The sequence below is a fragment of the Pogona vitticeps genome, chromosome 1, assembly GCF_051106095.1.
Source record: "Pogona vitticeps strain Pit_001003342236 chromosome 1, PviZW2.1, whole genome shotgun sequence".
NCBI lineage: Eukaryota > Metazoa > Chordata > Lepidosauria > Squamata > Agamidae > Pogona > Pogona vitticeps.
In genome coordinates this window covers 36,486,090-36,500,546 of record NC_135783.1, presented here as the reverse complement: position 1 = coordinate 36,500,546, position 14,457 = coordinate 36,486,090, and the positions used below count along the sequence as shown (strand labels likewise).

Sequence of the window (14,457 nt, the reverse complement as noted above, 5' to 3'; positions counted from 1 at the left end):
CATATTATTTTATTTACCCTCTTGCTATGTGACTTGTTCAATAACTTATTGCATAAATTGTGTCAGTAAAATCTGTGCCCACCTCTTTCTGCTATTTGTGCTTCAGAATGCAAAAGATTTATCTTTTCTGGAAAGTGCAAGGAAGAAACCAAGGAGCAAAAGATATAAAAGGAGGAAAAGAGAATTTCAAGATGTAGATGAAGAAATAGAATCTGCTTTGAGAAAACGGAAAAGTAAGATGGACTTTTCTTCATTTTTAAGAGGACTTAATCTTAACAGTATGAAAGAGCCTGTTTTGTAAATTTCATGACTTCCATCAATTTTTTTCTGAACTGTTTGTCTATATTTTCTGTATGAGTGATAAGAATATTGAAAGATAATCCCATTCCCATTGTTCTTTTAATGTCTCCAACATCTCTTGTAGTTAAACAAAATGGAGTTGAGCTGCGGACATCATCTGTGAAATTTGAGGACGTAGGAGGCAATGATGAGATTTTGAAGGTTTGATTTCTTATTATATATTATTGGATAAATGTGAAGTGAACAATATATGTGAACTTGGTGAAGGAGATAAACATTTATATAATCACAAGGATTGACTGTAACAGTTATTTGGTTATGAGACTAGTCACTGATTTGTGTGATCAACATTCTTTCGTAAACTTTTATTTTATTTATTTATTTATTTATTTATTTATTTATTTCATTTATACCCCGCCTATCTGGTCAAATTTTGACTTCTATTAAAAAAAACAAACTAAGTATAGTAACTGCCCAGTTTTCACTGTAGGAGATATGCAAGATGCTAATCCATATCCGTCATCCTGAAGTGTACAACCACTTAGGAGCTGTTCCACCTCGAGGATTTCTTCTACATGGACCTCCAGGATGTGGAAAGACGTTATTAGCACAGGCAATTGCTGGGGTGAGACTGTTTGACTTGGACGTTTCCTTTTCCTGCTTGAAGCCATGTACTGTATGGTTTAGAATCTAAAAGAGGTTGGACATGATCTAAAGTTAAAGCAGGATCCTAGCCTGCATTGGGATGGAAAGTAGCTGGTGGAATCTCCTAGGTGCCCTCCAAAGCCCCACAGGCTGCAGAGGCACTGGGGAAGAATCTCTGGGTTATTTCCTCTCAGCATTTGATTTGACCGTTGATTGCAGATGAAAGCTAAGCGCATTACCCTCCTCCTCTTCACCCTTTCCCTAGAAATAGAGTGAATGAAATGCTTGCTCATAGGGAAGAAGAATGGCGGCTGAAGCCAGATCCTGGTGCAAGTACCAAATGGTGAAGCTCCATCCAGTGTTTCAGCTGGAGACCTGATGATGTCAGGACATGGTGATGCCTCCTGACTTCAACTGGCTCGTTGAGAGCTGGGAAAAATATTCCCATCGCCAACCATTTGATTTCCCTGCCTAAACAAGAACTCTGTCTTGTACAGTACTCTTGCTATCTATCTTGTCCTATACTAGTCCTTCCCGTAGGACTCGTTCAGGTTGTTATAAAGCACACTGTGAAGCAACAGCTGGCTAACTGCATGGCCCGAATCAAAAATATCACAGTGTATTCTGTGATGTTCTGGATGCCAGAAGTAGCAGGAACATTGAAAGAGGCATATTAAAATGAGGGACATCTAAGGGCTTCTTGTTACCTTTTATGTCACCCTGCCTTTCTCCTCCTCAGGGCCAAGAATAATTGGAAAGAGTTTGAGTTTTGCCTTCCTCGCATTTCTGCCATCTAGGTCTCCCTGGCAGTTGTAGTACTTCACTCTGGGTGCCTCTTCACTCAGTGCCTATCCTGGGCATAGAACAAAGCAGTGCATATTGAGTGAGGAACTACAATACCTCATCAGACTGTATCAGTAAATGGCATTCTGCTAATTATCTGTTGAAGCATGACACTGTGTTCTCATTTGCCTCTACTCCCAGCCCCATTCAACATTGCAGAGGCCTCTTTTTAGTTCTTGAATCTTGGCAGGTAGTTTTCCTTGTAATCCTGATATTTTCTGTTTTTTTTAAACATTCCAGGAACTTGAACTACCAATACTCAAAGTAGCTGCTACTGAGATTGTGTCAGGGGTATCAGGTGAATCAGAACAGAAGCTACGGGAGCTCTTTGACCAAGCTGTGGTGAGTGATACAGGAGAATGTCTTCTGTTAGTTCACTCAGCTCTTCGCAATTGAATTAATTTCTATGTGTGGGCAAAACCATAAAGTCTTTTGAACCTAACATGCTGCAGCTAGCTGCTGTGCTTTCTTCTATAAGCATGATTTCCAGTTGTAAAATCAGATTTGATTGATACAGGCTTCCGGTCAATTTCCATCTTCCCCACTGCACCCCAGTCCCTCCTGCTTTTTTCTTGCACCTGTGCGAGCTTCGGCATTCAAGAGCAACCCTGTGTACACCCACTTAAGTGAGTGTAACATGAGATTACGATCCCTTTGCTGGGTATGTCAGCCAGGTTGGATTTGATTTAAACCACAATTTAAATAAAAAGTGGGTTTTTTAAAAAGGAATTTAAATTTTAAAACCCCCAATTTTTATTTAAATCATTATTTAAACCAATTAGTTTTTTAAAAAATAATTGATTTTTATTCATCCTGACATCAGCAGTAGTTATCTCCAACCTTATATCCACCCAACCTGGTAAGCTAGTCTATAGAGCATCAGCCCAGCCAACATGGCCTTTCCTTTTATTTCTGATTGTAGCTAATGACATTTTTCTTTGCCAGCACAAGGCGGTTTAATGTTGTTCCCCCCTTGTCATGCAAGTGCCCCTTAAAGAGTACTTTGCTGTTTTAGGCCAAACTGCGGGATAAAATAATCTGCTTTTGGTGGCACTGTATGGGCACGGAGGAGAGGCAGGTGAAGGCAGGAAATTTTGCCTGAGCAAAACAGGAAGATTTGGCCAACTATTTTTCAAAGCATTGATGTGATGTGGGGCTTCTGGTGTTGGATTCAGGTTTCAAAGATCTCTGCTCTATGCAACTCGGGTGATCTTGAGCCAGTCATTTTCTGTTTGCCTGGTCTGTTTTGTAGGTTTGTTGTGAGGAAAAAGCAGGGATGAGGAGAGCCACATGCACATATTAGGTCTTTTCCTTCAAAGTGCCTTCCCCTTTCCTAGGTCTTCTTGTGACATGTCTATAGTAGAATAGATAGATTGGTTACAGCAACGCCTTTGACTACGGATCACAGGAAGCTATGGATCATTCTGAAAGAAATGGGTTTGTCTCAGTATTTGAATGTTCAACTGCAAAAACTGTACTATGGACAAGAAGCTATTGTTAGAACATAGTATGGAGAAGCAGAATAATATCCCAAAGGTCTCAGACAGGGGTGTGTTTCATCTCCATGTGTGCTCAATCTGTATTCAGAATACATCATACAGAAAGCCAGATTAGATTCAGATGCAGGAATAATGAAAAGTGGTGGAAGAAATATCAATATATGATGATGTCAATGTCACCACCTTACTGGCTGAAAGTAGTAATAGCATGAAACAACTCCTAATGAAAGAAGGAAGTACAAAAGCAGGACTACTGCTGAACGTTAACAAGACAACATCATGTTACAGAAAAATTACATAAATTTGATGTTGACAGTGAAGAAATCAACATTGTTCAAGATTTTCTGTACCTCAGTTCAATCATCGATCCAAATGGAGACTTCATCTAAGAAGTCAGAAGGAGACTGAGACTTGGAAGGACAGCAGTGAAAGAACTAGAAGAGATCATGAAATGCAAGGATGTGCCAGGGTGGAGATCTGTGGAAATTGCCACACTATGGCATTCCTGATTGCTGTGTAGAGGTGTGAAAGCTGGACAGTGAAGAAAGTTCAGAGGAAGAAAATTGATTCATTTGAAATGTTATGTTGGAGGAGAGCTTTACGGATACCACAGTCGGCCAGAAAGACAAATAAATGGATGTTAGAGCAAATCAAGCCTGAACTCTCATCAGAAGCAAAAATGACTAAACTAAGGTGATAGTACTTTGGACACACAATGTGAAGACAAGACTCATTGGAAAAGTTGATAATTGTACGAAAAGATAAAGGCAGTGGGAAAAGAGGTTGAACAAGTAAGAGATGGATTGGCGCAATGAAGGAAACTACAGCCGTGAGTTTGAAAACTATTTTGGAGGCAGGGAGCGTTGCTCATTCATGGGTCACAATAACTCAAATGTTGTTTGTCTTTTTTAGAGTCTTTGTAACTACAGCTTTCAGAGTAACATATTGCTTCTAATGGTCACTTCTCAGCAACTTTGAGGTTTACAGCTGAATTGATAGAGAACAGGGAAATCTGTGGGTGTGGAGTTGCCAGAAAATTGTCATTGCTGTTTAACCCTATGAAGCTTGGCTTCTGGTATATCACTGCATGCTCTTTTTTTGCAGTTTCCTTTACAGTGGAGTCTCGACCTACGGACTTAATCCTTATTGGAACGGTGTCCATAGGTCGAAAAGTCCGTAGGTCGAAAATGCATTCCCCGTAGGAATGCATTGAAAACCCATTAATCCGTCCCAGCCCAATAAAAAAATACCCCCCAAATAAAACTAAAACTAAAACACTGCAGTGGAGAAGCCAGGTGGAGGGGGAGAAAAGCAGGACCCGATCTGGCCTTTGGGAGAAGCCTCGCGGTTGGGAAGAAAGACTGGATCAGTTCCTGCCTTTCTTACCTGCCACCCGGCTTCTCCCAAAGGGCTGTAGGTCAATTTATTTGTTTGTTTGTTTGTTTGTTTGATTGATTTTTACCCCGCCCCTCTAGACCAGGTCTACTCTGGGCGGCTTACATAGATAGAAACAGAACAATATAAAATATATAAAATCTTAAAATACTCCACTGTACATGTATTTATGTAGTGTACCATTTTGGTAGAACCAGTTGGTGGTGCAATTCCTGCATGTCTGTTCATGACAATTTTAATGGTTTCATCATTGGTAATTCATCAAGCTTTTCTCTTCTTGTGGCTACAGGAATAATTTTCTTGCATTCTTTTTGTCAAAATCTCTGATTTCAGCCAAAGAACACTGATGGCAAAGTGCCTTGCAAGCTAATGGGAAAGCTTCTGTAAAATTGAATTTGCATTTTGAGGCCACTAATGCAATTTGGATTTTACATTAATTTCTTAACATTTATGACTTGGTGTTTCTAGTATTCCTTTCTCTTATCCTTTTACTTTCATAGTTTGATTTTACTTCTGAATTTGTGGGGGGCGGGGGTTTACTAAAACATACACACCTTAACATGGTGAGTGTGTTATAGGAGCTGAGTGCAATACCATCAAGTGGCTAGACTCAGGAGGGAATCTGACAGACTTCCCAAGAAATTGTAACTGTTAACTTAGACTTTACATTGCAGCCCCAACTGTCTGTGCTGCACCTCACTGTTAGTACATAGTACTAACAGGAATACTAACAAGTTAGCCTGAGTATCTAGCAGCAACAGCAAATAGTCATACTGCTGGAGGGTTTTTCACAGACAATGATAGTGATGCTCAAGCTAACTTGTTAGTATTGTGTAGGAGGAATGGCAAACTGCTTCTAAATATTTATACCTTGAAAACCCAAATGCACTGCCATCACAGCAGAGGTCAGAAGAAAAAGAGAGAATACAGTGGAACAGGGAGGGGAAGAGAAGGGATAAACAAGAAAGTGGAGGGGTGGGAAAGGGTTGGAATGGAGAAAATTATGGGCAAAATGGGATGCAACAAGCAATGTATAGATGTTTTAAATTGTTTTGATAGTTGCAAAAAGGATTTTTTTTCTATTTTAACATTTTCCCTAAAGAGGAAATAGGGTTCACTTTACAAATGCTTGCTTTACAATGCAATTGGGGAGGCAATTATGTCATATATGTGAGGATCTGTTGTAATACTACAGAGGATATTGACAGAAATACCATCAGCCTGCAAGTGAGCAATCTCTGTTGTCTTCTGCTTGCTGAAAACCACCACTGTTTTTTTTTACTAATCATAAGGAAAGGGTATCTCCTGCTGATTGATATATTTATTTTCTGTTCTCACTCCATTCTATGTTCTGCGACTGATATTTGTTAATCCAGATCTTGCCTGACCATGCAGTATCCATTCCTAATTGTTCTGCCATTAAGGTGGCTGGTAAACCTTTGGATTTGTGCCAGCATGCTGATGCTGGCAGGTGTGCTCACATGCTTGATAATAATTAATATGACTAGACACTTCTGTTTCTCCCTGAGTTAATATGTTGTCATAATAGCTATGGTAATTCAATGCAATGTGATTCCAAATAAATGTACTGACTTTTAGTTGAGTCTTTTTCAGTATCTTCTGTGGTACCTCTGTGTGGAAGAGTGTGCAAAAGAAATGTTTTCTTCTGTTCACCACCCCATATCCCACTGCATTTGCATCTCTGGATTCAGAGCACTTGGAATGGGGAATATATCTCATGCAGGGGCATCGGTGGCCGTGGTTGCCCACAGATGTCTAGTTAGATAAGTGTTATGCCATGTGTTAAATATTGACATCTTACAGTACTTTCAGCTAGTATTCAGTTGAAATTTTATAATGAAAAATCATAATAAACTGATAGTTTCTTATATAGATTCTTGTGTCTGTGCTAATATTTTCTTTTTTATTTCTAGGCCAATGCTCCCTGTCTTCTTTTCATAGATGAGATTGATGCCATAACACCCAAGAGAGAAATAGCCTCAAAGGACATGGAACGAAGAATTGTAGCCCAGCTTCTGACTTGCATGGATGGTCAGTCTCCCCCTGCAACCTCCCCCAGCACCTTAAATTAATTATGTTAGTGAATCTCTTTTAAATCAGATTTTGATGTTCATTTAAATTGACACATTAGTTGAATGTCTTTCAGTGTGTTAGCTGAATTTCAAGTATCAGATCTCTGTATTCCACGGGTGGGGGTTGGGGAGTTTGTTGCAGGAAACAGGAGATTATATCCCAAAACAGCTTAGTGGAACTGAGGAACTGATTAGTTGTGGCAAAACAAGGCCCAAGGACCTTACGAGCTGCATGTAGCATTCTTCATAGAAGCCAGGGATATGGCAAGAGATGGATCACAGAGAGAAAGTAAGAGTTATGCATCTAAAAGACTCATAACAAAAAAGCAAAGCAGTATATTTAAAATATTATGTAGACCTTGGAATCTCATTGGAGTCACTCTCATACTAGCAACTGCTTGGAATAAAGAGGCATTATAAGATCAAATATTTTCTACAGGTTTTCCTGCATAGCCATAAAAACTCCTTGATCACTCCCAGGAGGAGGAGTGTGGGTTTTCTGTGATGTGGCAGCATACAGGAAAGTTTGGACATGCCAGGTTATATTAGAAACACTGGCTTCTTGGCTATCAGTGTTGTGCTTAGTGTATGTCACCCAAAAGGGCCTGTCTGCACAAGGATTGGCTAAGCAAAACATGCAGTTATGTTGTCTGAACCTGCATGTGGCTGCCACTCTGGTTTATCTCTCCCTTCCTGCCACCATTAAGCCAGATAAAGAAACTTTTTTAGTCAAAGGAAGTAAGCCAGAGCAGCCACTGTTTATGGAATCACCAAAGCATACAGAAAAACCCATATTTTATTTAGTTGCTCTCACTGCAGGAGGAATTACACAACATGTACCAACATGCTTCTTGAAGCCAGGATGTCCATAGATTCCTGATTTACTATATAGTCTAACCCAATTAACCTTAGTTTTGTACAGAAGAGTCTGCCACCCTTGTTTGATTGCCTGAATATTAGGGCAAGTGAATTATCTTATTTGTCAGGCACTTTTCTTAACTGTGGCCTCTTTTTAAGCATATTTTAAAACACTTGATGGATCTATAAAGTATTTTTCTTTCAGTGTGTTTAACTTTTCACTGAGAGAAAGATATGGAATCAAATATTGTGTGGCAATTTAAGAGCCTGACCTAGAATCCATGAAATCATTGATTTAAATCTGCCTTGTAGCTTTGCTCCATTGGGTCTGTCTGAGAAAGTTTGCTTACAGTGAGGCAGTAGGAAATACTTCCATGTTTGGTGTTGTCATTTTAAATTGCAGCTTGTGGACCTATTTGGCAATCTTCCTGGTGTCTGTTAAAGGTTTCTTGTTCATCACTGCCTTTCTTGTTGCATTTTGTTCACTGCAAGTGTCTTGTCTCATTTTCTTTCTGCTCAAATATTACCTCCACCAGGAGCTCACGAAGTCTTTGAGTACTATCTCTTTTAACCCCAGTCTAAAATATAGGCTGTGTTAGCAGATAGAAGTACGAAAGTAAAGTCTTCTGGTGTCATATTGGGAGTTAGCATGAGTGATGGCTTGACTTTGAGCCAAAATAGGGTACCTTTGATCCTCCAGATGATTTTTACTACAGTTCCCATCGATCCCATCCAGCATGGACAATGGTAAGGGACTGAGGGCATTATAATCTGACATAGGTGATACACCAAAATTGCCTGCACTTCATGCAGAGAGACTTGCCATTGTTTGGTATGTTATTTCTTCTGTGTCTTCTAGTGTTATTTGTATTATTGGTTGTGTGGCCAGCAAAAGCTGTGGCATGTATGCTTTGCAACAAAATTTTAAAAATATATTATTGTTGGGTCAGTCTGCTGAATAGGCTTAGTAGTAGGCATTTCTCAGTCTCAAGAGACTATGGTAACGTGTCTCTTCAAAATGGGAGAGGCCATGCTGCACCGCCTGCCTCCAGGCTGAATGCTTGGATGTCAAAGTTTCCCATCTGTTGAGGTCCATTCCTAAAGCCTTCAGATCCCACTTGTATTGCAAGCTGTGGTCTCCTTCTGGGGCGCCTTCCCTGCACTAATTCTTCAAACAGGACATATTTAGGAATCCAACCGTCAGCCATTCTCACAACAGATGTTGGTGTTTCAGTAATATATACATGCTAACAATTCCAGCTCGTCCCAGGACTACACTATTTGGAACTTTGTCCTGCCAGGTGTGATGCCAAAATACATTGGAGACAACGCATATGAAATATGTTCAGCTTCCTCTCCTGCTGTGCACAAAGGGTCCAAGACTCACTGCAGTACAGGAGTGTACTCAGGACACAAGCTCTATAGACCTGGATCTTGGTATATGCCATCAGCTTCTTGTTAAGTCATACTCTTTGTGAGTCTAGAGAACATGGCAGCTGCTTTGCCAATGCGTTTATCCAGTTCAGCATCTAGGGAGAGAGTGTCAGAGATCATTGAGCAAAGGTACATGAAATAATGAATAACCTCCAATTCTTCTGTAGAGATGGTAACAGAGGGAAGTGAGTCCACGCCCTGGCCCATAAATTGTGTTTTCTTCAGGCTGATTGTTAATCCAAAATCTTGGCAGTCTCTTGCTAAAATGATTCATAAGTTGTTGGAGGTCTTCAGCAGAATGGGCAACAACAGCTGCATCAATGGCGAAGAGGAAGTCCCGCATGCATTTCACCTGGACTTTGATCTTCGCTGTCAATCTGGAGAGGTTAAAGAGCTTTCCATCTGATCTAGTCTGGAGATAGACACCTTCTGTTGTGGTTCCAAATGCTTCATCATGACAGCAAAAAAGATCCCAAACAGCATGTGCACACAGCATTCCACTTCAAATGTCAAAGGGATCTGATGTTGAGCCATCAAAAACTACAGTGCCCTTCATTTGCTCATTAAAGGACCTGATGATGATAAGGAGCCGAGGTGGACATCCAGTCTTGCGAAGTATTTTAAAAAGACTGTCCCTGCTAACCAAATCAAAGCCTTTGTAAGATCTGTGAAGGCCACAAAGAGTGGCTATCATTGTTCCCTACATTTCTCTCTGTGACTGTCTGAGGGAAAACACCATGTCAATGGTGGATCTGTTAGTTTGAAATCCACATTGCGATTCTGGTTAGACTCTGTCTGCAAGCACCTGGAGTCTCTTCAGCACAACACGGGCAAGCAGCTTCCCTACAACACTGAGGAGAGAGATGTCACTGTAGTTATTGCAGTCTTCCCTGTTGCCTTTGTTCTTATACAATATGACGATGTTTGCATCCTTCATGTCCTGTGGTACTCTACCTTCCCTCCAGCAAAGACAAAGATTTCATACAGCTCGGTGGTGATAATCTCTTTACAGCACTTCAGCACTTCAACAGGGATGTTATCCTTCCCAGGTGCCTTGCTGGAGGCAAGGGAATCCAAGGCCGCTTTTATTTCTGCTAAAGTTGGTTCGCTGTCCAACTCTTCAAAGATAGGCAGGCACTCAATGTTATTTAATGCCTCTTTGGTTACTGTGTTCCCTCTAGAATACACCTCAGAATAGTGCTGCACCCAGTGTTCCCATTTGCTGTGGTCGGTCCTGGATGATCACACCTGTAGCAATTTTCAAAGGAGCACATTTCTTTTGTATTGGACCTAAAGCCTGCTTGATGCTGTCATACATTTCCTTGATGTTACCTTTATCCGCTGCTATCTGTATCTGAGAGCACAGCTGAAGCCAATAATTGTTAGAACATCTCCTGGTAGTCTGTAGAACTTTGCTATGAGCAACTCAAAGAGCCTGCAAGTTGTACTCACTAGGATAGACTTTGTATGCTGCTAGAGCTCTCTTCTTTTCCTCGACGGCTGGCATCAGCTCCTCCGAATGGGCTTTGGACCAGTCTGCCGTCTTTTTGGTCTTCTTGCTAAATGTGGACAAGGTGGTGTTATACACATCGTTATTGAAATGTTCCCATTGTTCAGGTGCATTTGCATCAGCCAGGCCTGGAAGGGTTTCCTCAAGCACTTGGGCAAATTCCTCCACTTTTCTTTGATCGTGAGTCTTGCTGATGTCAATACGTGTGATACAATCTCTTTGCTCACAGTTTTACTCTACTACACACCAGGGAGTGATCAGTATCACAATCAGCACCCTGATAGCTGCATGTGATTGTAATACTAGGGAAGCTAGAGCGTCTAGTGAGGATCAGTTCGAGCTGATGCCAATACTTCGATCTTGGATGCCTCCAAGAGACTCTGTTGAAGCTTCGTATTAAAGAACGTGTTGCTGACACAAAGACCATAATAACAGCAAAACTCCAGCAAGTGTTGGCTATTTTTGTTCATCTTTCCAGTGCCAAACCACCCTAGACAAGTGGGCCAAGAATTGTGGTCAGCACCAGCTCTAGCGTTAAAATATCTGAGAATGAACAGCGGCTGTTTCTTGGGGATTTTCTTGGTAGTAGCTGCCAGATCCTCATAGAATTTGTCTTTGATTTCTGCTGTAGATTACAGTGTTGGTGCATATGCACTAATGAGGGTGACCGGTTCTGCTGATGAGTGGAGTTGCAGTCTGCTGAGAATGTATAGCATAAAGAGTGATGCCCTGATGGAAAGCAGTCTCCTTCATTCATTCCCTCTATGTTTGTTTCTTTCTGTCATCCCTCAGACTTGAATAATCTGGCTACTGATTCTAAGGTCCTGGTAATTGGAGCAACTAACAGGCCAGACTCCCTGGACCCCGCCTTGAGGCGTGCAGGAAGATTTGACAGAGAGATCTGTTTGGGGATTCCAGATGAAGCAGCCAGAGAAAAGTATTTCAGCTTTCTTTCTTTGTTTTAATCCGGGATAAGTATGTTCAAATCTTGGGTTCCCAACAAGAAAGCTTGACAGGCTTTCTTTATGCATTTCATAAGAGGAATTTAGCAAACAGGGCTTCTTTTGTTGCAGTCTGGGGGAGAAGCCAGTGTTGAATTTCTCTTTGGCACATAGACATTGAAAGTCGCATGTGTACTCTTCAGAGTTAGAATTGATCACTCCAGTCCCAGCTTTTGGCAGGTAGAAAGTCAATAGTACATAAGGACTGAAAGAATGGTGCAAATATTTCAGACATTTTTTTTCTTAAAAACTTCTCAGATACACAGGCCTTTTTGCTGTCCTGTTTGTAGCAGGAGTAGTAGAACTCTTGCGGAATACAATCCAAGTCACACTCCAAAGCCCACAGGGGCATGGTTACTCTCAATCAGCTTACCATGGAAGGTATGGCACAAAGTATTTTGATGTCCTCTTATGCACCCACCCCATGCAATTATGTAATTACATGTTGCTGGGGCAGCATGGGAAGATACCACCCACAGTAGACCTTTGGTCTAGATGGATGGGATAGAAATCCAATAAATAAATAAATAGCATCTGTGCCACCCTAAATTAATCAAATACTTGATCAGCTATACAAAGGGAAATAATAAAGTATAAACATAAAACCAGAGGGTGTGAAATATTGTGAATCCATAGCTGTCACCTGAGTAATTGTGGATTGTAGCATAGCCTTGTTACAATTAACGTTCAGATTTTTTTTACCACCTGAGTGTAATAGCTTTAAAAATGAAAATAGCTTCCTGTAGTTGGTGATGGGGGAAACCAGGTAGTTATGATGAATCATTTTGATATATAAGCGTCTTTCTTGTGTTCAGTTGAAACTGAAGGTTTTTTAAATTATTTTTTCTTTTATTGATAAAAATAAGATAATGTAAGACTAGAACTATTAAAACAGATATCCAGTATCTAAATAAGTTTCCAAATAAGGAGATGCACAGGAATTAAATGAGGAAATAATTGATTTTTCTTACAGCAGAAGCTTTGTACCACAAAGAAATTGTTTAGCAACTCCACCACATATATACGAAGACCCAGACATGTTAGTCTCCCCAGCACTTTGCACCTGAAGAATATTGGATAAAAACTAACATTGCATATCTTCTTCCTTTGTTTTTACATCACCAGAATTTTGAAGACCCTGTGTCGAAAACTTAGACTCCGAGAATCCTTTGATTTTGGTCACTTGGCACATATGACTCCAGGGTATGTCGGTGCTGATCTCATGGCACTTTGCCGAGAGGCAGCAATGTGCGCAGTGCATAGAGTCCTCCTTCCTTTGGATGGTGAGATTTGTGAACCCATGAGAAATGACAAAAGAGCATCCTGTCAAGACATGGAAAGAAGCTTAGAAGAGCTTGTAAAAAAGGACACCAAACAGGTTGATCTCCCCAATAAGGTACTTATTTCTTTGGTGTTAACATTGTATAGTTTGCTTTCATAAAAAAAGGGGGGGCAGGACAGAAGCACCCTTAATGAATCAAATGGCAGAACAGCAATAAGAATTCAGCCTGCAGTGAGTGGGTGGGATTACACTCCCTGTCAGGTTGGTGCCTGGGGTGTACTTTCAAATTCAGCCCTGAATCTAGATGAAGGAGTTTCAGTGATAGCTGGAAGTATGTTGTACTGTTAAATTTACTGTACCAGCTCAGCATGCTCTTTGAGATGTCTAATCTGGCTGCCTTAGTTGCATGTAACATGTTTTGCATAGGGGTATCCTTGAAGACTATTCAGAAACTTCAGCTGGTTCCAAATGCTACAACCAGAGTGTTGACTGTTGGATCTTACAGGAAGCATGTAACTCCCTCATCACAACAGCTTCACTGGCTGCCAGTCCATTTTTGGACCCAATTCAAAGTTCTGGTTATGACTTATAAAGCCTATATAGCTTGGGTCCAGGCTAAAGAACTGTATCACCCCATGTGGGCCTCTCCAGCATTTGAGATCTTCTGAGGAAGTTTTTCAATCCCATCACCCATGTAGGATTGTTTGAGGGAGATGCAAGAGAGGGCCTTTTCAGTGGCTGTTCCCAGGCTGTAGATTATGCTCCTCTGGGAGTCTAGGTTGTTCACATTCCCCCTTGTCGTTCCACTGGCAGGCAAAGACCCATTTCGACAATTGCGTACAGTGGTGCCTCACTTGACGAGGATAATCCGTTCCAGCGAAATCACTGTAGAGCAAAATCCTTGTCAAGCGAAATAAAAAAGCCCATTGAAATGCATTGAAAACCGGTTCACTGCGTTGATTGATTGATTGATTGATTGATTGATTTGATTTATACCCCGCCCATCTGGTCTTCCGACCACTCTGGGTGGCTTCCAATACATATACAGTATATATATATATATATATATATTCCAATGGGCGAAATACCTTAGCGTTTTGCAAAGATCCTCCATAGGGTGGCCATTTTCCGATGCCTGTGCAGCGAAAAATTCATCCTGAACACAGCGGGGAGCCATTTTGAACAGTCGGTGGCCATTTTGAAAACCCGACGATTAGCTCTTTTGATTGTCATAATGCGAAGAATCGGTTCCCGAAGCAGGGAACCGATCGTCAGGAAGCAAAAAAAGCCCTTTGAAACATCATTTTGCGATCACAAAAACATTGTTGGGAAGCGGATTCATCGTTAAGCGGGGTAATCGTTAAGCGGGGCACCACTGTATTTTATGAGATGCTGTTTATACATTCATTTTTCCTGCTGTTTAGAGGTCTGTATACTTTTGAATTGGTTTGTAACCTTGTTACTTCTTTAATTGTTTTTAATGTTACTTATTGTTACTTTTTTGTGTTTATTGCTTTTATTGAACCGATGTTCATTTGGAAGGCAAGTTTGTTTCTCAAAACAGATTCATAGTCTCAGGATTCTGTAATTCTACGTT

At 40.7% G+C, this 14,457-nt stretch overlaps 1 protein-coding gene across 3 annotated transcripts in view; it reads left to right on the top strand.

Annotated features, from left to right (window-relative positions):
- NVL (nuclear VCP like) overlaps window positions 1-14,457 on the top strand; it is a 65,789-nt gene that overhangs the window by 17,246 nt on the left and 34,086 nt on the right. For all 3 annotated transcript variants that reach the window (XM_020786565.3, XM_078382988.1, XM_078382989.1), the window contains 7 exons: window positions 107-233; window positions 425-501; window positions 791-925; window positions 2,029-2,130; window positions 6,617-6,734; window positions 11,370-11,514; window positions 12,704-12,974. In XM_020786565.3, the coding sequence (XP_020642224.3) occupies window positions 107-233; window positions 425-501; window positions 791-925; window positions 2,029-2,130; window positions 6,617-6,734; window positions 11,370-11,514; window positions 12,704-12,974 (975 nt within the window). The remainder of the gene's footprint in view (window positions 1-106; window positions 234-424; window positions 502-790; window positions 926-2,028; window positions 2,131-6,616; window positions 6,735-11,369; window positions 11,515-12,703; window positions 12,975-14,457) is intronic.